The sequence below is a fragment of the Elaeis guineensis genome, chromosome 6 (genome assembly GCF_000442705.2).
Source record: "Elaeis guineensis isolate ETL-2024a chromosome 6, EG11, whole genome shotgun sequence".
Taxonomy (NCBI): domain Eukaryota; kingdom Viridiplantae; phylum Streptophyta; class Magnoliopsida; order Arecales; family Arecaceae; genus Elaeis; species Elaeis guineensis.
In genome coordinates, this window is record NC_025998.2 from 132,353,534 (window position 1) to 132,378,563 (window position 25,030).

General features: G+C 38.4%; 2 protein-coding genes and 1 long non-coding RNA gene across 4 annotated transcripts in view; all 3 read right to left on the reverse strand.

Annotated features, from left to right (window-relative positions):
* Positions 1-8,576, reverse strand: part of LOC105046429 (tRNA ligase 1) — a 51,964-nt gene extending 43,388 nt beyond the window's left edge. The window contains exons 1-6 of one of the 2 annotated variants that reach the window (XM_010925010.4): positions 8,294-8,576; positions 7,707-8,195; positions 3,646-3,696; positions 3,343-3,425; positions 3,151-3,250; positions 1,827-1,905 (exon numbers count right to left, since the gene is read on the reverse strand). In XM_010925010.4, coding sequence (XP_010923312.1) covers positions 1,827-1,905; positions 3,151-3,250; positions 3,343-3,425; positions 3,646-3,696; positions 7,707-8,195; positions 8,294-8,485 — 994 coding nt within the window. In that variant the 5' untranslated portion in view covers positions 8,486-8,576. Of the gene's footprint in view, positions 1-1,826; positions 1,906-3,150; positions 3,251-3,342; positions 3,426-3,645; positions 3,697-7,706; positions 8,196-8,293 lie in introns of those variants that run through there. The other variant, XM_073259906.1, reaches the window with a different exon arrangement.
* Positions 8,577-13,257: 4,681 nt separating this feature from the next.
* Positions 13,258-20,281, reverse strand: LOC105046427 (costars family protein). The gene is made up of 2 exons (XM_010925007.4): positions 20,080-20,281; positions 13,258-13,835 (listed from the first exon to the last, which is right to left on the reverse strand). Exons 1-2 carry the CDS (start codon positions 20,158-20,160, stop codon positions 13,656-13,658), a joined length of 261 nt encoding a protein of 86 aa, XP_010923309.1. The 5' UTR covers positions 20,161-20,281; the 3' UTR covers positions 13,258-13,655.
* Positions 20,282-23,096: 2,815 nt separating this feature from the next.
* LOC140858629 (uncharacterized) lies at positions 23,097-24,387 on the reverse strand. The gene is made up of 3 exons (XR_012142234.1): positions 24,131-24,387; positions 23,607-23,688; positions 23,097-23,444 (listed from the first exon to the last, which is right to left on the reverse strand). It is a non-coding gene; the product is annotated as an uncharacterized lncRNA (long non-coding RNA).
* Between the last annotated feature and the right edge of the window lie 643 nt (positions 24,388-25,030).

The following is a 25,030-nucleotide window of genomic DNA, read 5'->3' on the forward strand; positions in this document are numbered from 1 at the left end:
GGTATGATATGCCCATTTAAGGAAGGCACATGGTAATGGAGCGAAGTCACCACAATACCAATACTATGTGTCGATATGGTACCATATTGAACCCTTGTATTGTATGGATTCCCTACTGGTATGGTGCAGTACACCCTGTATGGTTCATTCTTACAACAGAAAGAATATATATTTTAACTAAGCTTGTGAACCAAGGAAAACAAATCACGCTATGTAATGATCAACCGATGCACTGCATAGTTCCTAGTAATTTGAGTGATACCACTACATAGTGGCTTATTCTTGCATGTATCTTCCTGATACATGACAGCCTGTTCATTGGAGAAAAGATTTTAAGGGAGGAAATTTGTGCCCCTTAATTTATGTCTCAAGATCAAGTTGCAAATATATTACTAGTCACAGCCAAGTCATTGTTAGATTTCATTTGTGCTCCAACTCCTGGGTGAGTCGTAAGAATTCTTACTTTAAAGTTTAAAGCATATTAGATTATTAGCTAGGTGGATATTTGAAAATGGGCCAAACCAGTCTGAAAGCCAACAAGTCGTAATTAATATTGTGACCAGGTGTGGGCATAAAGACTTAGGCCAGTTGGCAGATAGTAATGATGCACTCAAATACATGGATGAAGATTAGTTCTATTAGATTGCCCCACATCTAAGAAACTTATTTCTCTATCTTTTCTTCTTATCTTCTCTCATCACCACTCTTCTAATATCACGTTGGATTCTCTTCTTTTGTTCTGCCTTATTTGCTCTAGTCTGAATATCCTCACAGCTTATGCCTTCTAAGGCAAATCTATGTGTACAGACTGATGGGTTTTTGCCCTTCAGATCTAGTTGAACAACAAATGACTGGACCTCGAGCCCAAGCAAGAAGTGACATTGAGACAGGAAAGAAACTAATAAGGACAAATTGGAAGACCTTTTATTCTACTATGTCCTCTAGGAAATGAGACTACAAAACATACCACAGGGATGAAAAAGAATGAATATCACCTGATGTTGGTCGGACATCATTTGCATTTCAGCATGCCTATAGATTTTAGAACATCCCACTATGACTTTCATGCATATGTACTTATTTATGTATGAATTAGTAACCTTGGCCTGATAACATATTTGTGGATCATTTAGTACTGAAATTTATTTATTATTTTTTTTTTTTAAACTGAGCACATCAGTATGCTTAATATGATGTGCTAGCATATTCAAGTGACAAATCAGACAATCTACAAGTAGTGTATTCTAGTGACAGAACAGAATCTAGGAGTATGCATTCTAGTGACAGATCAGACATCTAGAAGCCTTCCAACAGCTTTCCAGAAAGGATATTACAGATGGTCAAGCCATTACAAAGTGGCTTTTGACAATACAAATTACCATAAGCCAATAAAACTTTCATATGTATTCGAAAATTAGAATCAGGATGCTTAAACTAATTACTTGTTGATATAGCTTCTTCACACTTCTTTTTAAAACCAATTATGCTTTATGATGAAGTGGTTAAAGAAATCCAGTTGTTAGTGAATACTAATAAACCATGGTTAAAAAAGGAAAACCAAGTAAAGAAGAAACAAAGGATCAATAGTTTGAATTACATAGAAGGTATGTAGATAAGTACCACCTCAAGAGACAACATGGGTTGATCTGCAACTACTTGGAACATGGCTTAAGACCATGGTAGTTGCAAAAATATCGATACAATACAAATAGCGGATGTCACAATGGGAATCATATTATGCAGGAATAACATCAAGTATTTCCATTACCTTCAGAATAAAAAATAATAAACTTTAAAATACTTAATGAAAACAACAATCCTCGTACCATAATCATCAATAGGTCGTTGCCCATGGTCTCCTAAAACAGCAGTGACCAATTCCATTGATATACAAATACGATTTTTCTACATAAAAAAATTTATATATATACAGTGAGGATCAATTCATCTGGTTGATAAAGCAATGAAATACTAAAGAAAAGTTAATGAGTGCCAATTTCACATTTGGACAAAAAGAACTAGTTGCAGCATGACAATTCACCTGCAAGGCCTACAAGTATATACGTCCATGTGTTCATTTATAAGATAGAATGCAGAAACACATGCATCACAAGAGGAACAAGGGGAGAAGGCGCATGAGTACAAAGAGGATATCATTAGACATTTTTATCTTTTCAACTAGATGAAAAAAGTCTGGTAGTCGCTAAGAATAGCAGTAGACAGTACACTTTGCATGACCCAACATACAACCTAGTATTCCTTACACTAGATTAAGAACATAGCAAGTCAAGATGACAACTCAAGTAGCAAATGATCATATATAGACTCACATGCTAGACCATTTATATGCAGCTTATCTTTTCCCCAAGCCCTCGGGCCTCGTAGCTGCGAGTTAGAGGAAGGCACAGGTTTTTTGGTTCCTAAATTTTGTATAAGATGTAGCACATTTTTTCTCCAATTCATGAATCAACTCAGGAAACTATGTTAATTCTTTTATAGCAGTTGCCTAATGCTCTTAATGGTGAAAGCAAAGACATACTAATAGGCCTATAAAAATGCCAGTGAAAGGTAAGATTTAGTGCAAAGGTACTGAATAGTATAATCGACAAATGATGTGCATGCCATTGTTCCTTTTGCACCAAATTCACAAATATCAGGAACCTCTAGAGCTCCTTCAAATAGAGAAAGGCCAAATACATTTTGAATACAGTCCAACCTATGTACAAACACCATAACTGAAAATATTTTGACAAGAGAGAACTATTTTTTTGAATCGCCATGCTTATGAGATCCAAATACAAGCTGAAAATGATTTGAAAGAAGTGCATGACAACAAGAACATAGCTTCCTTGCAAATTACTTTGCTGCATTTTTAATATTAGAAGCTAAATTCAACACTTCTTTTAGACTAATAAACTAATGCTGGTCCTTTATTCCATCATACCACAAAGTAAATAATTAAATCTAAGTAAAACTCAAGTAATTTCAGCTTAATTGAGCCTTATTGATCAAGTTTTTATGAAATATCAGTCATGGAGTTTGTAATCATGGATTCCTAGATATATATTAATGAAGAAACTTACATACACAGGAAAGTTAAAAGCTCAAAAAAGTAATTGATGATGTTACACAAAAATACCAAGCAAATACCTCAAGGAAATTATTAAACTCTGATTGCTTTCTTCTTGCTTCAGTGCCCCATGCCTCAAGAAACATTCGACCCAGAACAAAAACACCCACTGCAGTATATCTATTCCAAAGCATTATCTTCTCAATATCATGCTTGTGAGGTAGAATAGCATAGATTTGAACAAAAACTAAGACTGTTGTTTGCAAACATACATGTTCCCAAAGCTGTTCTTTGCATATGCTCCACCATCATGACCCGCATACATAAAAAGAGACCCAGAGTGTTTGAGTGAGACCTACAATAATTATAAGTAAGATTCAGTACACTGATACCCATGAAGTTCATTCAGCCAAATGTTGCATATGGGCCCTCTCCAGAACTATCATAATTGATTCCAGAAGGCATCAACTTATCCGAAGGGCAGCCATCAAAGAGGTCAATGATATTTAAACTACGGACGATACACTACCATGAGCCAGAGAGTGTAGAGCAAGCAAATAACAGCTGAGTTATACCTCTAAGGCTGCTTGGCCGTGAGACACCATCTCTATCATCTGTGTTCTAACCTGCAGTTGCAAGTAACCAATTACCTAAGCCTTGAGGGTGCAATGAGGATGTAACATCCCAAACTGTATACACAATCAAATACGACAAATATGAAACAGGAAAAAAAATTGAAGGGCTTCAAGAAAAAAAAAGAAAAATATAATACTTCAGCAAGATGCACAAGATAGAATACCAAAACGCTATAGTTGGCAAGGTTCATTAGCACACTTTCTTGTAGTTGAATTACATGAGAAACAGACTGGTGTCTAGAATTGTACAATATCCATACATATGTTATATGCGATCGGGTAAAAAATTCACCTGAAGATTGCTGAAAATTAACAGTCACAAAATAGCAAGCAATCACCAGCAAAGATTCAGAGGGCTGAAAACAAATAAGGTGGTAGACCCAAAGTTGATTTAATTAACAACAATCATAAGCACATTAAATTTCTTAGGTTTGGGCTATGTTTGGGGCTAAATGTGGTTAAGAATACTGAAAGTCATGAATTTGCTAATCCTGGTTCTGAACCATTAATGAGCCTCTTTTAGAGTCCACAACGGTCCCAAAGACCAAAGATACATGACTGTTTATTACACAAAATCTAACATTTAGGAGATGATGAAAGCAGGAAATTTTCATGGTAGCATCTTGGGCTCCTAAAAACAGTGGAAGGAATTAAAGGGAGTTGACACCTACAGCTGCAAAGCATGAGAATATTTGCATGGAATCCCTAAACTATGTATTCGAGTTCTTAAGCAGCACTCCGTACCCTCTTCACTCTTATTCCCTGCGCTCATTTAAATTTTCAGCAACCTTAACTTACATAATCTGATTTTACCTATTTCCAAATTCATATTTGGAGTCCTAGTGGACTTTACCACTTGTTGGATCAAGAAACTCATAAGGAAGCAAAGCAGCAATTCTTGTCAATTAGTCGCCTTATGCCATTCTTTGATAACTTGATACTATAACTTATATTTTAAAAAAACAAAGATTTGTTGTAATTTAGGATGAAACAACCATCTATTTATATCCCTCTCTTGGGCAGTCATTAACTTGGTTGTATCAATTAAGGAATAGCAAGATAAATGACAACAAACCTGCAAACAAGAAAGCCAAGTTATGAAGTGGAAAGGTGGTTCAGGTTTTGGTCGTAGCCCAGGAAGGTTGGTCCTTAGGTTCAAGCTTGTAGAGTCCAAATAAAAATTTAACCTAGCTCAAACTCAGCCCAAAGCTCAACTCAAAGCCCAACCTTGCATGGCCTGCCCCCAACCCATGACCCCCCACTCCCATGCCACCACCTAGCTCCAACCCCTTCTCTATGCCTGTCCCTCCCCCCACACCCCGCCCCCCCCCACAAAATTCCTCTTTCCTTTTCCTACATCTAGCTCGCCTAGGCCTCCACTCGCTTTGCTGCCCTCATCCACATTCTAGCACTGCTTAGTGCCTTCAACTCCTCTCCCTCCCCACTCCAGCACTCCCAATGCCCCCTTTCTCTCTCTCTCCTCTCTACTGTTTCCCTCGTTACAGTTTTCTCTCCCTCTGATCACCCCTCTCCCCATCTTTCACTCTTCTCTCCTCTCTCTCCCAATCTCCCTCCTCTTGGTCTCTCCTTTCTTTTTCAATCTCTCTCTCTCTCCTCCCCTTGGCTCTCCATATGTCAGGTTAATTAGCTTTAGTTTGGGCTTTGGTTGAGTTCACGTCATAGCCTAGAAAAATTTTTTGGGTCCTAGCTCAAAGCTCAAAAAAAAAAAATCTAGGCTAGGACCCATGCTATAGGCATGCTCGATCTAGCTCGACCCAAGTTTGGTCCTACAAAGTACAAATGCATTAAAGGAAACAGGGATTGGATTGAGTCATGAATCAGGATAAAGTAACGAACAAGTGCAATAAAAAAACTAAGGAGGCCCTGAATCGAGTGGTCCTCAAATTTGTATCTTTTTACTCAAGGTGATAACTTCAAGTACCAATTAGTAGTAGGTTGGTTAATAGTTGCCAAACCCTACAATTGTAGATGACTGCCACAAGTCACAATAAGCACTTCGCTATAAAATAATTTCTAATGCCATTTGCTAGAACATTGCCAAGACCAGATAAACATTTATTGCTCAATTAGAAAGCAAAATTTGGTCTCTTTTCATAGATATAGTGGTCCACCAAAACTATAAAAAGAGAGTTATGGATGGCAGAAGCCCCTTGCTGTGGGCTAAACATAAGGCCAACCTAGTGTCAACTTATGAGTGGTTTTGTGGACAACCAAGTTCAAGTATCTTAGCACTAGATGGTTGCCATATTTTGACATATCTTATGCTCTTTCCCTTGTGAAAAATACTAAATGGTCCATTTCTCCCACATTTACAAGCACTTGGTGATCTTTCGAAATCACAAAATATGGGTATGCACTACACTCCTATTAAGTACCATGACCGGGTATGGTATACTTAAGCCCTATTACACACATCATTGAGTGTAAGAACAAATTATCTTGTTTCCTAGGATTTCATAATTCATTTTCAATATTCTGATTTATTGGAGTTCTGTTTCTAGGTGATGAAGCTTATGTACTGCACTCCTATTAAGTTCCATGATTGGGCATATAGTATACTTAAGCCCTATTACACACATCATTGAGTGTAAGACCAAATTATCTTGTTTCCTAGGATTTCATAATTCATTTTCAATATTCTGATTTATTGGAGTTCTGTTTCTAGGTGATGAAGCTTTTTTTCCTCCCTTTTAATCCCCTTTAAAAAAATTTGGAAAATTTAGCCTTCTGCTAGTAAAAGTTTCCAATATTCTTCAGGATGCTAGTGCAAATTAACCGTTTTGGCATTTATTAGCTCATTCTGGGGGTCCATGTCTGCATTTAATCTTTAAAATATACTCACCTCATAGGCCTCTCCTGAGTTCTAAGGATTCTGATTATTTTACCTTTGGCTCCATCCCTTTTGCCTCCTAGAAAATTGCCCCTGTTAGGTCACCAAATGCTATACATTGGGCATTAAAGCATATTAAGCTACAATACCATGCCCTCAATCACAACTGTATATTTTCTGGAATATAATGCATAACAAATTACTACATTTATACGTGATTCATAGAATCCCTATATGTCGAATTTTGATGCTTAGTGATTAATCTGGTAGGCCAATGTAAAAACCAGCAATATCACATTGCAAGCTCATAAATTGAGCACAATGTGGCCCAATATGTTAAGATTTGTAGGTAACAAGGAAAAACATGGTTAAACTAAATTTACTAAAGGAAGCCCAAAAGTTGTACTGAAAAAGGACAAGGTGACAAAAGATTAATTCAGATGGCATGTCCATGTTCAACAAAAAACTAAAGAGATTCCAAGAGGGAGGTTCTCACATTTAAGTTAAAAGGAGAAGGGGGTAAACTTGAATCAAACTTCCAAGAAATGATTTTACCAGGCTTGCAGAAGAAGTATTTTTTATTCAATCAGAATGCCATTAGGTTTGGATTTAGGCTTCACCAAAACCGTGAACATTATTTGTCCAGAGATATGCAATGCTATGTGGCTATTCATATTAGCGGCCAAACAAATCAACCCACTTGAATGCTACCTGGCATGGCGGAAAGAGGTGGCATGAGACGATCTGATAACTGTGTCCTACAAAGTTGGTGGTCTCACATACTTGTTTGTGTTGAGTTATTCATTCACCCATCTCTATGTCCTGCTCTCTAAGTAATGTCAACGTATCAAGTTTCCTTGGGATTTTATTTTCCAGTTATAGCATAAAACCACTAAAATCAGCATGTTCCTCATCAAGACTAACCACATAACACCAAACAATAGGGAAAAACAAAATAATTCCCAGCTGATGTGCTTCTTGCAATCAAATAAATTCAACTATCATAATTCAGGGAAGAAAAAGACTATCAGATGCTCATCTTGAGAAGCCCCCTGGAGAAAGCGATCACTCCAAGAACCTTCCATCCTTTCAAGCTGAGCGCAAGCATATAAAATAAAGATTAAAAAAAAGAACTAGATGGTGACAATACCTCTTGGTCAGACTTCTCGTTCTCAAACTTCGGATAGAAGGTAGCTCTTATCTGAGCCTGAGAGAACGTGTTGTTATCCACGTTAAAATCCGCCCCTAGAGGACCCTTGAACAGCTTCGTCAAACCACCAACCTTGCTGTTCTCCTTCTCCACCGCCACAGAACTCTGACTTGGCTCCACAGCGGCAATCTCCACTGGTGCAGCAGCAGCACTGCTCGCACTCACGTAAGTCTTGGGCATCCATACGCCTTTCTGATGACCCTTCGCCGTTGCCTGATTCGCCAGCAGCGCACCGCCGAACTGAATCGGAGCGGCAGGATGGCCTCGGCCCGCGTTCTCCGCAAGACTCAGCCGACCGATACCCTCTGCGACGGAAAAGACGGCGGGCTCGGAAGACGGCGACGATCCGCCACAATCGCCGCCGCCGGCGATAGGCTGGACGGACCTCGGTTTCTGCTTCCATTGCTGCTTTCTCGCAGCGGAATTCCCCTGCACCAACAATCAAGAATTCAAGATATGCATCTCGGAGAGGTGATTGGAGCACGCGGATCCAACCGGAAAAATAGAGAGGGAAGGAATCACGGTACCCGGCGGGTGTACGACATGGGCGACGGCAATCGGTGCGGAAAGGTGCCAAAGAAGCGGAGAGAGGGGGCGGCAGGCGGCGGAGGGCGGCGGAGGAGAAGAGCAAGAGAGGGGGAGGAAGGGAAGGGTTTGGGAGAGGAGCGAAGGCTGAGAGCCAGGGAGCAGACGAGTTTCCTCCCCGAAGATGACAACATCCGAGTGCGGGGAGAAGAAGGAAGAAGGCCGAGGTTTTTGCTCTATTTCGCCGCAGTTCTACAGACTTCCGTGTGCGCCGGCACCACACCTTGCTCTTTGTTGAAGAGGTTAAAGGATCTTGAATGAGTCGGGCTTGGACCGAGGAACCGAGATGAAACCTACGAGTCCGGATTTTTGTGCACCGCTGGCGGCGTAAAAAAATCCGATATGAAATGCACCATTTGTATAATTAATCTACCTGGCCATCATTTCAACATATATGTAATATTTATAATTTTATTTTTTATTTCAAAAATTTATATGATAAAAATATTTTTTATTTTTAAAAAAAATTATAATATCATCTGATATATTATGATTTTACGATGTCATAATATGACTCAAAAAATTATGATATCCCGTGACATATTATGATATTGTACGTCTAATTATGATTTTCTGTATAGAAGATATCGTAATATGACTCATGATGTCATAATATGATATAGAATATCATAATATAAAAAAAATATTTTTGTTCAATCACTTTTCAATACGCATGTAATGTCTGCAGTTTTATGTTTTCGTTTTAAAATTTTGAATGATAAAAATATCTATGTTATTTGAAAAAAATATGATATCTTATACATATTATAATATTCTGCGTCAAAATTATGACTGAATGTATACACGATGTCATAATATGAACAAAATATTTTAAAATTTTTTTCAAAAAATAAAAATATTTTCATCATTTAAAATTTTTAAATTAAAAAATAAAATTATAAATATGAAATATATATTAAAAAATGATGATTATGTGAATCAATTATATAAAATAATATATTTTGCACCTTTCTACACCATTTATGGTGCATAAAGAATTTTGCATAGTTTTTGTGAGGCCCGGCCCAAGCAACGAATCCAAAGCCCAAAACAAAAAAAAAAAAAAGGAAGGAAAATAGAGGAGAAGAACTCCCGAAGGAAGTCTTCTTCCTCCGTTCACCGGCTCCTAATCGGAGTTGGAAACAAGTTTCCTCCGACTCTATTTAAGGAGGAGAACCCTCCTCTCTCCTCTCATCGAGAAATCCTGAGGCAAAACGGCGGCAATCGTCAGAAATTCCTCACGGAGACCCGTCACTGTGCCGTCCAATTTCTCGTCGAAAAAGCTTCGCCGGCGACGGAGGTAAGCTTCCTCCCCTTCCTCTCTCCTCCCCCTTCCTTCCCGTGCCGATGTGCATGCTCGTCAGCGACCGAAGTCGTCGGATTTTGTTGCGAAAGAATTTTCTTTTTTTGCCGTTTTGTCGTCGCCGGTGGTCACCGCCGACCACCGGTTTGGCCCTCTTCTTATCGGCGAGTCATCCCCTCCTGCCGATGGCCGCCCCATGCCGGCTGCGCCGCTGGCTGGCCACCCAACGAGAGGACCTTAAGGTCCCCTGTTTCAGCCTAAAATAAGTCCACGGGAAGAAGAAAAGAAAAAGAAGAAGAAGAAGAAGGAAAAGAAAAAGAAAAGAAAAGAAGAAGAAGGAAAAGAAAAGAAAAAGAAAAGAAAAAGAAGAAAAAGAAAAGAAAAAGGAAAAAAAAAGAAGAAAGAAGAAAAATAAAATGATAATAATATAATAATAATAAATAGGATTTTCTCCTCTCTCTTTCGTGAAGAAAAAAAAAAAAGAAAAAAAAGAGAGAGAGAAAAGAAAAGAAAAGAAAAATTATTAAATTAATTAATAAATAATGATATAAATAATAAAATGTGAGAAAGAGAGTTTCTCTCTCTTCCCCCTCTCTCTTCAGCTTGAACTAGTATTTTTTCTCTCTAGAATTGGACTTTCTCTCTCTACTTTCTCTCTCTAGAATCCTCTCTCTAGATTATTTCTCTCTCCTAAGATTTTTAAAATTTTGAGAAGAATGATGATGAATTTAAATGATCCTCGTGATGGATTTTTGATCCGTGATCGTCAGACGGTACACCGACATCCACTTTGATCAGATCAATATTTTTAGATTTTATTTCTCATGATCTTATTGAATTGTCCACATGATAATTTTAGCATGATTTGATCTGATTGATCGGATTTGTTGAATCATATTGTCTGAAGAATCCAAGATGAGTTTTTTCTCTCTAAAATTTTCTCTCTCTAGAATTTTTTCTCTCTAAAGTCATTTCTCTCTCTCTCGATCAATTTCTCTCTCTGATCGATTTATCAATGAATAAATTCTTTCAATAGTCCTGATCTGATTCTAATGAAGAATCCTGATCCATGATTGTAAGACAGCGTACTGGCACCCACCTTAATCAGACCATGAATCTTTAGATTTGATTATCCATGATTTCGATCTAGCCATGACTTGATTTGATCATGTTGATTTCACCAATTGAGATATTGGACCAATCGTAATGTTTGATTGTGTCACCTGATCAATTCGAATTGTACCTCATGAATTCTCTCTCCTCTGATTTTCTCTCTCTACTTGATTTTATGAAATCGATGAAGAAACCTCAGTCCTATCACTTCGAATCCGATTTGATCTGATAGTCAAACTTTGGATCGTTTAGGTCCTAATTAGATTTTGATTAGATGAACTTAGATGATCGGACCCAATCTAAACCGTTGAAATATGGTATTCGTATTCTTTCTAATTATTGAAATTGATTCTGTATAGGATTGTGGATGTTTGATCATGGGATATCGCGATATGATCTACGAATAAAATTTTTGGAAGAAAATTTATAGAATTATATGGATTTATTGGAATGCGTTCGAGGTAAGTAATGTTTTACTTTTTTTAGATTTATCGGCAAATTATAATATATTTTTCTGACATGATTTGTGAAACAATGCATGAATTAGATGAATGGTATTTTGTTATGAAAATATCTTATTTGAAATGTTATGATGAAGCATGATTAAACATATTGATTTCATGATGCATTACATTGATTGATTTCGATACTACATGATTATATGTTTTATTATCGAAATTAGAATATGAAATATGATTTATGAAGAATTATGATATAAGAAACATTATGAATAGACAACCTGACTATGTAAAGGACTCCGCCAATGGGGGCATATACGTTGGAAATTGATTGTCCTGAGGGTTTATGTCGCCAGCGAGACCAGCGACATGTCGCCAGAGAGACCAACGACAAACCGCCAGAGAGACCAGCAGTTTCGAAGGACTTCGCTGCCAAATGATTCGCAGCTCACCGCAAGCAGATACGCGGTATTATGACCCTGCCACAGGAAAAATATGGTCATAGCTCATGGTTGACGAAAAGAAATTGAAGAACAAAAGAAATTGAAATCTCGAAAGAAACTTGAATTTTCGGAAAAGAAATGAATTTGGCATGAATTATATTGCATAATTGAAATTGATTTTGAATTGATGAACTCTATATTCTTATTTTCTATAAATGATTATTTACTTATATGCCTGATGAAATCTGTTGAGAAGTGATCATTGCTTACTGGGCTGTCTAGCTCATTACCTCTTATTTTACTGTTTTTACAGATGTTGAGGAATTAAGATGATACAAGATATGAATGGAAGAGTGATCAGAAGCAGTATCTTCATACTTTTATTTTAGGTTGAAAGGCTTATTGAATTTGATGTAAAGCCTTTGAATTGTTGTTGAATTTATTGAGATATTAAAGAAAAAAAAATTTAGGTCGTTATGTTTTAGATTTAAATTATTGAATAATTATTTCGCTGTTGTTTTAGGATTGTATGATAAGATGCCTTGCATGCTTATGAGAAGAGTTTTCTATGAGTATGTGACGGTTGCCATGACCCTCGATTCACAATCTCGGATCGGGAGCGTGACAGTTTTATTCCTCGCCCACATTATGAATGGTGGGCTTTTTTTGTGTTTTCTAACGACGGCCGGGTCTATAGGTGGATGGTAGATGGCCTGGATTGGTTTGGTGGTGGCAATAGGTTGGAAGGATGGGTAAAAATAGAATTGATGTGTAGGAAAAGCAAATGACCAAGTAAACCTCTACATCAAGACCATAAGTCCTGACCCAAAGCAGAGCTGGCTCAATAGTCAGGCACATCCAATTCAGCTAGGTGAAATTCTTATTGCAGCGTGCACGGTGATTGGCATGCCACGAATCCACCCCAACCCCCCTCCCCCCCCCCCCCCCCCCCCCCACAACGCACACGCACGATCAATCACCATGTACGGTGATTGACCAAGTAGAATTGCTCTTTAGCTAGTATTGAAGAAGTGATATCCAGCAGCTTAAACTAGAGGGGTTGAAAGTGAATCAAGTTGGACAGAGTTGACTGATTGCTTGTAACATTGCCAACCCTAAATAATATCAAGACATTACAAATGGGAAATTCTTAATCAATATTTGATTTTATCATGTTTTACATGAATTAAATTTATTATTGTTTTTTGTTTGTTCAATTTATGTTCTTCAAAACCCACTGCCTCCTCCAGAAAAAACAAAGAAAAGAAAAAAATAACAGCAACAATGAACAATCCTTCAAAATAAGTGCCCAAACTTTTTTGTCTCTCAGAAGCCTACTCCTATATATGATTGTTTACATCTAATTTAGTCTATAAGAGTCCTCTGTGAGGGTTTTCAATATTTTACCATAACTCTTTTTAAAATTTAACAAGAAAATACTATGTTGTAGCTCATGGTAATTATGCTTGACCCAACGGCATATGACTCATTTGCTGTTCATCTTTTTTGATTTCTAAAGTAAAATTGAAGTACCGGAATTTTGGACATGCTTAATAATGAGCATATATAATGCAATGAATTTCAACACCTTCAACCAACAACAGCCTTGTGGCTGATAGGAAATATCACATTAAAACTTGAAGCTTATGCAGAGCTGAAACGTATGGTGTACCAAATCCACAAAGATAAAGGTTGAGTGATAATCCACAAAGTGACGAAGATAAACGTATGGTGCCTATCCATGCAGCAATAACGACTGCTCCAGCTGAAAGTGCAAGATAGCACCAGAATCAAATTGGAATGACAATCCTTGGTTAATCCAGTTTTACAGAGCATAGACGAACGCAAACCCAAACATGCTGCAAACCAGGTAGAGCTCTCGAGCTAAATAGCAACAACCAAATCATTTATTTTGAGATACTCAATCTCCGAACACGACAGCTGCAATGCATATAACACAAACCATGGTCACACGTATCATGGACATTTAAGCAGGGGCGGCCGCAGAGGGCAAGAGGGTTATCTCCACGTTGTCATGAACACCCTGAAGCAGCAGCTCACCATCATATGTGACCACTTTTCTCTTCTTTGCTGCCCTCAAGGTTCCAACAAGTGCTTCAAATATGTTCGCACACCTGTCGTCGTTGAACAGGACTCCAAACTTGACCTACAAACAATCCATAGACATAAGCCATGCAATTAGATAAATGAATAAAAAGGCAAACAAAAAAGAGCGTTACAGAATCAGTATACTATGAGCAACCAACCTGATTTCCCTTTCAGGTAAGCAGGCTATGAGATGAAGGCACCCAACAAAAGCAGGAAAAGAGACAGCAAAATGGTTGGTGCAGAAATTGCAGAATATGAAATTTTTGTTTACAAAATTATAAGAATTTCATTTTTTACTCATCTTCAAATTCAGGACTTGGAAAGAACTCAGTCAATTATTTGAATAGACATGATAAAATATCAATTCTAGAATTGGATTTTATGCAAGGTTTTCTGAACCGATACCGGATGCCGTTCCGATTGCCGGCCAGTACGATATAGTACCGGTTCGGTACCGTACCGACACACGATACGGCAGGCGTGCCGGTCAAACCAGCACATCATTTTTTTATTTTTTTAAGGAGTATTTAATGATTTTTTTTATTTTTTAAAAAATTTTGATTAATAAAACTATTCTTTAATCCCAAATTATGTTTTTAGGAACAATGAGTATCTTAAAAAAATGCCACCTTTTTACGAAGTAACAAATAATTCAAAGGAGATGTCAGATGTTTGAATTGACAGCCCTGAAAAGTTGGCTTATAAGACCCTCATTCATAATCTAATTTTACAGTTTTTTTTTTCGAATTTTATTTTTTAAAATATTTTTTTATTTTAAAAATATATTTTTAATTCTAAAAATTATATACTTAACGAAAATTAATGATTTTAGTGTCATTATGTAGATCTTCCATAGATCTACAATATATATTAAAATCAAACAAAAAAATAAAATTTTGATATATTTTCTCCTTGTTTTTTCATTTTTTACGAATTATAAAAAAAGAGGGAAGGTGAAGAACGGGAGCTAGGATCGAATATGTACCTTTAATCAAGCTTGATTGCGCATTTTTCAACCATTCTTGAAATGAAAAAGAGACGAAAGATGCCTCTGCTGCGTCGAAATAACAGAGAGAAAGCCTTTCGACTTCTTCTCAGGCCTTTCCCCCTCTTAAAATAGCTGAACTGATCGGTTCGGTCCGAAATAGGGCCGAACCGCCCAGTTCAATCCCCATACCGCCGGTTCGGGTCTAAACCGGGCGGTTCACTATTTTTTTTTTCTATGCCGATTTTCACGGCTGAACCAGGCCGTTTGGCCACCGGTTCGGTTCGGGGCGAACTATTTTTTTCTATGCCGATTTTTACGATTGAACGGGGCCGTTTGGCCACCGGTTTGGAACACCCCGAACCGAGCAGTTCGGGACGGTTTCGAAAACCATGATTTTATGTATTGCGATATGGGGGAAAAAAAAATTTAACCTCCCCATTCTCACATCTGGTTAATTGGAAAAATGTTTGCAAGTCTAACAAAGGAGGAGGTCTGGGAGTTCCAAACCTCACTGGCTTCATCAGAGTGCTGCTAGGAAAAGGGGGTCCGAAAAGGCTCCTCAACCCTTCTCAGCAATGGGCTAAGCTGATCAACTACAGCTATTATCAAACCACTACCTCCACAGAAACCACCAAGGAGAGCTTCACCTGTAAGGAAAAATATTTGCAAATTTCTACATCCATTCTGAATTGGTATTGCTTTCTCCCTTGGTAGAGGATCAAAGATATCTGGCTAGGACTTGGGAGAAACCTCACTACACTACGGGGCCGAAACTGCCCGGTATATCTTGTACCATACTGTACCAGTCTAGTACTATACCGACACTCGATATGCAATCTCATACCATACTGAATTGCATACTGACACTATAATAAGATAGTATCAGTATAGGATCCGGTATCGAGACAACAAATCTTGCCTCACTATGTTCTCTATTCCCTCACCTTTACTCAAATACCTCTACCCTAGATGCTAAAGTGAAAGGCTACTGGACTCAGGACCATCCTTATCGACCTTCCAATAGCCAGTGAGGCATGGGGAACTGCATACATTGGCTGAGATGCTGAAATTGATCAGACCCTAAAGCTAGAAAGATATTCCAATTTGGAGTTGGACTGTGAATAAAATCTACTCTGTGAAGTCTTTTCACAGTTTCATCAATCAAGGGGGATCGGTCTGCCCTTATGCTCCTGCCATATGAAAGATAGCATGTCCAGAGAAACCGATGATTTTAGCTAAATCCTGCGGAGTTGCTGATCAAGAAGATTGGAGCTTCAACTTTGTTTCCCCACTGTGTTCAAATAACCCAGAGAATATCGAACACCTATTACCGGCTGCCATTTCTTGTGGAAGATATGGTGTTCCTTAGCTTGTTATATTGGTCTCAGCTTTTGCAGGGGAATATCTCTGAACAAGCTCTAGACTGTGAAAATATAGAAGAAGCATCTCATCTTTTCTCTCAGCTGAACACTTCAGTCATGACAAATACTTGGTCTAGTTGGCGCGTGATGAACAACAAAGCTTTCTTGAACAAGGTGTCTACAGAATAGCAGAACCTTTCAAAGGTTATCTTCACCTTCACATCATAGGAAATACTTGTCCCAAAAAGAAATAAAAGTGCCCTTTTTTCACTTGTTGTTTACAAAGCCTCCGACCTTTTCTTAAACCTCTATATCAGTTTTGTTTTTTCTACTTCTCTTTCTGCTCTTTTCGCGTTGGGCTAAGCCTTTTACTTTGGCCTCTTCCTAGATCTTTTACTTTTGGCCTTTATTTGGGCCTTTTGATGTATCTTCATCATCTTATGATGATGGGTGGAGCTTTTCTCCTTCCTTTCCTTGAAAGAAGAAAAAGAACGAAAGAAAGAAAAGAAAAGAAATAGAGATAGTTGACAGACAAATTCTGTCCTTTCGAGAAACTGAAAGGATTTCTCTTCACAATGCCAATGCTCTCTATCATAGTAAGAATGTTCAGATCAATAAAGTGTTGCAATAGCTTAAGATAATTGCACTGCCCCTGAGAAAATTATAACATTTCTGATCTAAAAGAAAAGTAGATCAAGCAACATACAAGAAGAATAGTAGCTAAGCTTATTGGCATTTACACCATTGCACTAGAAGAATAGTAGCTAAGAATAGTAATATCTTTTAATTTTTATGAGTTCAGGACTTTTTGTTATGCATTTACACCATTTGCACAATATGCAGATCACACAACATACAAGAAGAATGGTAGCTAAGCATATTGGAAAACAGATCAATTGATGCATGTAAAATAAATGCATAGGTAGCAAGGCAGCAGCTTCTGGAGGAGTTTCCATTCAAAGTTCACAACCCAGAAGAAATTTGTTTCAGTATTAAGTCTATTACAGCATCTTGGTTTCTGGACATGCCAGCAGGCTACTGTTGATAACTGGTTTTTGGAGACTGCTAATAACGTGATTATATAATTACAATATTCATGAGGTTACCTATTGATTTTCTGGTCTTCAAAGGAACTACAAGAATTGAAGCACGAGACTCATATCGAGTTTTCTGAGAAAGAGACTTATATTAAGAAAATACTTAAGAAAGGTTGATTTACCACTTAGACCAGCTGTGCAGCACTAGTTGGAATACAGTAAACTGCTGATTTTGATCATCATAGAGAAGGAGAAATTGCTTACAATTTTGAAGATAGTGGTCACTGTTTTTGATGTTCCTGGACAGTGAGGGTCTGATTCTGATTGTAGAGAACAGCAACAAGGATATCTTGGAAAAACAGTGGACTGAACTAAACTAGATTGGATTGTATAGGAACCTATTTAATTTTAATGAACATCTACGGTAATCATATCCAAATTTGGACTTGATAGGAGTATCACGATTTTAAAATGTTCTGAAATTAAAATGGTTATGGAGTCTGGAAGTGCTTTGAATCTAAATTCACATATGGATCCTAATCTTGCTCTGATTTTTTAAGCTTTTCTAAGATAAAACACCTATATAAACATATATCACTTCTCGTATCTTGGGGAACCATCATTCTGTTAGAAATAAATCCAGCAATCCAGCAATCCCATCAAATAAGAACTTACATATGATCTATTGGGCCAGCATCCTAGATTTTGAGTTGGGTCAAATTTAAATGATCAGAATCACCTTGTGAAACAAGTGGTCTTTTTTTCTTTTTTTTGATAAATCCTAGCATTCATGCAAGTTTGATATGAATACAATCAAAAAGATCAAAAAATAAAATGTCACGGAATGGTTTTACAGCCTTCCCCATATCCGTCCATAGCACATCTTTAGAATCAAGATTCGTTGACTCTGTATCGGAACCCGTGCTAGCTGGCCGGCCGTACGGATTGGTATTGTTCCGTACCGGACCACACCGGCACGAATCAACGTAGACAAAGAAAGCGAACCGGGAGGAAAAGAGAAAAAGAGAGAGAGAAATAGAGAGAGGGGAGGAAGAAAGAAAAGGAGGGAGGGAACTCATCGCAGACGCCGTCGAACAGCCTCCGATTGACTGCCGTGGCCGTGAAACGGCGCACCCCGCACATGCGGCGCTGCGGGCATGAAACAAGAGCGACGCTCCTATTTCATGGCTATTTTTTTTTTAAGTCCGAAATACATGAAGCCAACAAATGATTTGCCAGCTTCACTATTCATTATCATTTTTTAAAAAACGATGAATAAGGGCTATCACCCCTGTTCCGTGGTCGCAGCTCCGTCCGTACAGTTTCCGCCATCTGGTGGCCACAGTGCCCACCTGGCAAACACCGGCAGCCCCTTCACCGGCTGCGCGTCTTCCGGTACGTCGCTCTCCCTCTAAGCTCTCTCTCTTTCTCATTCTTGTAAAAATCTTATCAAACGATAATGGAGATGTGGAAGCCCTCCGGCTGCTGCAACGGGCCACCGCCGGCCTTCAGCGGCTAGGGCTTTCTCTCCCTCTCCTCCTCCTCTTCTCTTTCTCTTCTTCTCTTTTCCTCTCCCTCCTCCAATATACTGGTTTCGCTGGCCGAACCATCCTGGTTCCCCATCGGTCCGGCTCGGTATGGGGTGTACCAGCCAGTTCGGGCCAATACAGAATTCCTTGCCTAGAATGCTCCATGATAAAAGATGCCACCCAATCAGCGGCGCTATTCGTCTCCCAAAAGACATGACTAATATCAAGAGAAGTGGCCCTTAAACTACATTAATTTTTTTTTTCCTACTATACAATTGAAATGGGATTTTACTTAGAAGTTCCCATCTTTCACCATAGACGTTAGTTAAATCTTGTTTACCTTTATAATGTAGACAATATTCAAGGTATCTTTTAGCTGGTGGAAATTTCCATTTTTACTTTGAGAGAGAATTTGATAGGAGAGCATATACAACTTCTTTGCAATAAGTTAGAGGGAGTTGCATAGATGGGATGAGTTAATTGCCAGAAGATTATCAGCATTTTGAAAAGGGATAAACACAAAGTGAGATGTGCTTGAAGCCATGTTTTAGTAATCAATTCCTATCACCAAATCAACCAGTTTGAAGTTAAGGGAAAAGAGTTCAAGGCATGGATGGCTCGAGAAAGAGATCGTATCTAATTTTCAAAAGTTGCAGTCCTCTCAGCTTGGGAGAATCTATCAAATTCAAATGGAAAATAGAGTACCCATAGACGGCATTTGCTATCACTAATAAAATTGTTCTTTTTCCTCCCATCCATCTCTCAAGGCCAGAATTGTGCACATAAAAATCTTGTCTTTAGTTTCCCAGTAGCTATCTGATGGAGGTCCGTTCTGTTTCATGAATGTTTGTTTTTCCATCTACCAGAAAAAGGAAAATAACATTCGAAAGTTATTCAGTCTTGCAAATTTCTTAAAACTGGGGAAGTATTCATCCAATTGACAAGATCTTGGAGTGATTCCCCTCGGATCCAACACCTTGAACTATATTCCTCACAAATGTTAGTTCTTGTATCCACATTTTATAAGAGATTTAACACAACAACACCTATTAGTTTTCCCAAACAACCAGTTATAGGTGGTGAGAAGCGGGTATCAAATATAAACATGAATAATATTGGGAGACACATCGCCTCGTGATTTTTTACCACCTAGATCCGCCTTTGCATTGACCACAGCAGCTTTTAAAAAAAAAAAAAAAAGGAGAGGAGATGCACCCACTACAACCTAATCAGAACCCATCTGATGTTCCTCATACAATCATAGGCATAATAACATCCATCCCAAAAGAGATTTAACCCAAACTGATATACAATATCACATTGCGCAAATGGTCTCTCCAGATCCATAGATTCTAAGGCAGGAATTGGGGAATGGGAAGGATAATACCTTACATGAACCATCCTGTTGTTGCTGACCCAATCTCCGTATCTCTTCCTTCAGTCGACCCACTTCTTCCTCCACGTTCATCGCCGTGTCTCTCTTTGTCTCTCCACCCTTTTCCTCTTTCTCGCCGGGGAGATGGGCTGGGGAGACCAAGCCAGCGGCGTTCACATTCTTTTGACGGTGGCCGTTGCGTTTTTGGCTCCAGCATAAAAATTTTATGAGGCTGAATTGTGCTGTCGATGAAGGTGCTCGCATAGAAATTTATGTCGAGGTGGCAGATTTGCCAATTATACATTTTTCCATCTACTTGCAGCTTCATGCACGTGAGGAGCAATAGCCAAGGCATTCAGGCTTAGGAGTAGTCGTAAATATATATGAGCCCATTCATCAATGGTTGTGATTGATTAAATCGAAAAAAAGAGAGTTGAGATACCAAAGTTTTGTTTCTCGCTTAAGCACACCTTAGCCGGATTGATCAAATAGAATCCACTCAGAGAGCTGTCACCTCCTCACCACAGAATCATCTTAGACCCGTTTGGCATTGCTATAGGTAATCAATTTACCTAATCGATCATTCATTGGATAATTTAATGGATGTCGATCGTTGTATGGTAGTCAAGTACCATGCAAGAAGATGGCCTGCACCTTGGTGCACTTATTCAATTAACTTATTCAAATGAAGAATTTCCGATTGTATTTTCACAATCTATGTCCAGAGAGTCCAAACCATCACCTATAACATATGAAAATAGCATCCACCCAACTAGAATTGGGATTGGTCGGGTGAAAAAGAAAGTCTACCTTGATAAAGCCAATTGTTGACGATTTTGCATTTATCAGATTCCCGTGGATTATTGTTTGCATTCTTTTTTACTTCCTTCTCAATTACTTCATCCTACGTTCAAACAAACTCACTCTTGACTTCGGTTTTCTAGATGCATTGATCCATTCATTTTGTCATAGCTACTGGCTTCTTATCCATCAATGGAATATCTTTAGGTACTGTTGCTGCAAATCTCTGATGAGATCGTCAACGGTGAGCTGGATTGTTGCGTCTGAATACTAGATGGCAGAAAATCTATAAAATAAAATTTTTTTATCAAAAATTGACCGATAAAAAGATTCTTCGATGCTTAAGTCAGCTGGAGAAAGAGAACAATCGAAAATCAAAAAGCGAAAGCCCAAAAGCTCATATTTAATTTCACCTATCTGATCTCCCATAGTTTACCGTTTTATATAGAACGAGAAAAATCGTTACTATATAACTCTCATCCCTGAATATTCAGAACGTAAAAGTTGACACTAACTAAACAGTTATCTCATTAACTGTCATTAAGATCGAGTAATAGACAGATCATGGACGACTATCGTGCCCCACGATCGCATGTGATTAATACTCATATCGAGTAACTGTCGTTTAATCTTCAGAAATAATCAACAGAATGCCGAAGAAGTCATGGGTCAAATACTGGCTATATATCGAAGTTTCATCGGCTATTCATCAATTGTATGTCGAATCAAGTCTATCAAATGCCAACTTGATCAAATTCCATCAATCTAAGTTGGCTCAAATCATAAAAGCTTAGTCGGTATAAAAATAAAAAAGAGAGATAGTCGTCGCACACCCAATCGGCGGAAAGACGAAAATGAGAAATAGTCGGCTAAGTGACGAAGTTCTACCCCAGTAAATACTCCAGCTGAAGCTTACATATACCTCACCTTTATCCCACATGGAATTGAAATATGAGATATTATTTTTTTGCTATGAATATTTTAATTCTAACTTTGCTTCTACTTCTAACAATAGATTTTATTTTAGCTTTTTCGAACAAAAAAAAAATAACAAAGAAAGAAGCTTATTTTATCTGTTAATCTTGCTAAATTTCAAACAGGTTGACTTTTTTTTTTCTCCCTAAATCATGACTATCATGCTACTAGATTTGGTGGCCTTCAATCTTTTGCTCTACTTTAATATCATTCTATTATCTTGAGCAAGTGATACCTCAACTCAGAGCTTAATCGAAGGTCCAAGGTTTTAGCTTTAACATATCCTTTACCTGGTGGTTGCCCTGTTACCGTTACCATTACCACTTCCTGCCATGTGCGTAAAACGTGAACAAACACTCCCAAAAGCATAATATTATTGCATAATACCAAATGCTTGTATTTACATTCAAGAGTGTTGTGAACAGACTGTGAGAAGATCTTCCTTAATAGTCTCATATCGGACTAACTCTGATGTGCGCATGTGCTTAAAAAAGATACGAACACACCTTCCCTCACGAAACGTCTTTTTCCGTCGAAGATAAGAATAAAACCGTGAGACCGTCTGCGTGACACTAGGAGGATTCACCCCCGATAGGGACCACAGAACAATGCTCCCCGTCCGAATCTAATCGAAGCGGACAATACTCCGTGAACCGAGACATGATTTGTTCCGACGACCGTTTGACAGGCGTGCGCATCAAAAAGTAATAGCAAATATCTTTAAGAATAAATTAGTTTTATGATGCATTGAATTTGCATATTAAAAGAATAGATAATGGATTCACAAAGATCAAAACATTCCCATTATATTATAGGATCGAAATAAAAATAATTTTTTTTTCGATCAAATAGTTAAAATAAATTACTTAATTCTAATTTCCGTAGCAGAATCCAACTCCCTCCAATCAAATACAACCTAAGCAGCTACAAGAAAGCATTCAGAAGCTATGACATATGGCCAAGGATCCTGCTCTAGGATTCATGACAAGTGCAAACCACAACCAATGGCATTCCTCACGTACAACCAATGGCATTCCTCACGCCCAGCAGCAGGTCCGGTCATTGACCATCCGCGAAACTAAAAATTATCTAACTCCGATCTCATCGCCGTCCAGCGCACCTCTCTCTTGATCCTGCCGTCCATTGCCCCCTTACTCTACCCATCATCGTTAACAATTATCAAAAATCCAATTTTGAATTATACTACTTCCATCTCAAAGAACTATAAAAGAGTAAAAAGAGAGAGAGAGAGATTCAATAATCTAATCTTAGTTCCAACACGATACGGGAGGTCGCAGATATAATTCGGGTGGCTGCAAATATTTATTTACATACAACATCATTCATCTTCGTTCAAATAAAAAAAAAAAAAAAAAAAAGAATAACATTAGTCTACTACCACACATAAGAACAAACTTAGCATCCAATATTTACATACAAAGGAAACTGGGAAAAAAAAAAAAGAAAAGGAAAAAGAAAAGAAAAAAGAAGCATTATTTAGGGCCATATAACTGGTGAAGCGAGGTCATCAGCAGATAAACATGACGGATGGATCACAGCAGCACTCGTCGATGAGGCAGCAGCAGCACAGAGCAGCAAGACTGCGCAGCACCAAAAGAAGAAGATGAGGTAAATTTTCCTCAGAAAAATCAGTCGTTGGATGACTTCACTGACCAGTACTTAGAAATAAAACAAGGAGTTGTAGATAGATCGAGATAAGAGCTCAAGTAAAAGTAAAGGAGAAGACCGGATGAAATACACACCATCCCTCAAGAAATCCAAGCTCTCTTCTTGGTGGAGCTGCGTACTGAGGTGGTGCCATCACTGGGGGCCCTTGGTAATACCCTTGCAACCATAACAAAATTAGGAGAAAGAAGCGTCAACTTGTTGCTCGATATATTTCAAAGTAGACGCAAAGAAACTTGTGGAATTAACCCCAAAAAGCATCCAAAATTTTGGGGATGACGAGAGCAACATAGTTTACAATTAGTTACATACATTGAAAAAAAAAAAAAAAGAAAAGAAAAACAACTAGCTACCGAAGCATGTTTTCTTTTTAAAAAAAATTGGATTATTTATGGGACTCAAAAAATCCAGATGTGTAGAGCCAGGAAGATGAAGGGAGATGCTAATAAAATAAAATAAAATCAAGCAAAGAAAAAAACCCCCACAAGCATTTAACTTTAGCTAAAAAGGTGCGAGCCAGAGGAACTTAACTGTTGCTTCCCTTGCAATTAATGGGGCCTAATTTATCCAAAAATTAGTGGGATAGAGGATGGATCCATACCTTGAGCAGGATAAGGATAGGCATACTTGGGATCGCTCATCTTAGAAGCAGAAGTACAAAACTATGATCCACCTGGATAGAGAGCTTAAGAGAAGAGAGAATAAGATCGGTAAAGGGTATGGGACAGCTAGCAGCACAGGAAATATAAACGATGGGCAACCGAAGGGGTTCGTAAAGTTGGGGGTCGGAGCATTTATTTATAATAAAAAATGGGGGCCGAGGGAAGGGAAGAGGAAGGAGGGAGAAAGACTGAGAAAGAGGAACCGAATGGGAAATAAATTGTGGTGGCGCCGTGGAGGACTCGCTTTCAGTTGAAGTAATCGGTGTGTGAGAAGGAATGGTTTGGATAGCACATTCCTGCGAAGGGTCGGTTTCTTTGCTTGCTTTATTTATTCTTTACTTCCCATCTTTATTTCGGTTCTTATTTATTTTTTCCTCTAATTACTGTGGGAAGGAGAAAGGGGTGAGGAATGCCGTCATCCTTTGCTGGCACAACCTACTCCATTTCCCCTTATCATGATCTCGAAAGATCTGAGAAATGATCGAGTTCACCCGTCCAGTCACTCAATTCACCAATTTTTTATATAAGAGTGATCCTTTTTTTTTTTTTGGGTACAAGACAAGGGAGTGATGGTTGGATGGCGTCCAGCATCCTGCTAATGGACACAACCTGAAGGTCATATATGTCCCAACAATTTTCCGATAAGGGGGAAAGGTTGATGGCGACCCAGGGTCCCCTCTGATAGGAGAAATTATTCCTCGCACCAGTTGGCAGTGAACCAGGGCAAATCGCGGAGCATATGCACGGTAGAGAGTGCACAATGAATCGGTGAAATACAAAGGTAGCGTGGCGTGTAATCCATCGTGGGATTTGCACGGTGCAATTGCACATGGTGCATG

Coding starts and splice junctions, on each gene's coding strand:
- LOC105046427 (XM_010925007.4), bottom strand. CDS start 20,160: ATGAACGTGGAGGAAGAAGTGGGTCGACTGAAGGAAGAGATACGGAGA. Junction 13,836..20,079: donor AACAGGATGGTTCATGTAAG/GTATTATCCTTC, acceptor GATTGTTTGTAG/GTCAAGTTTGGAGTCCTGTT.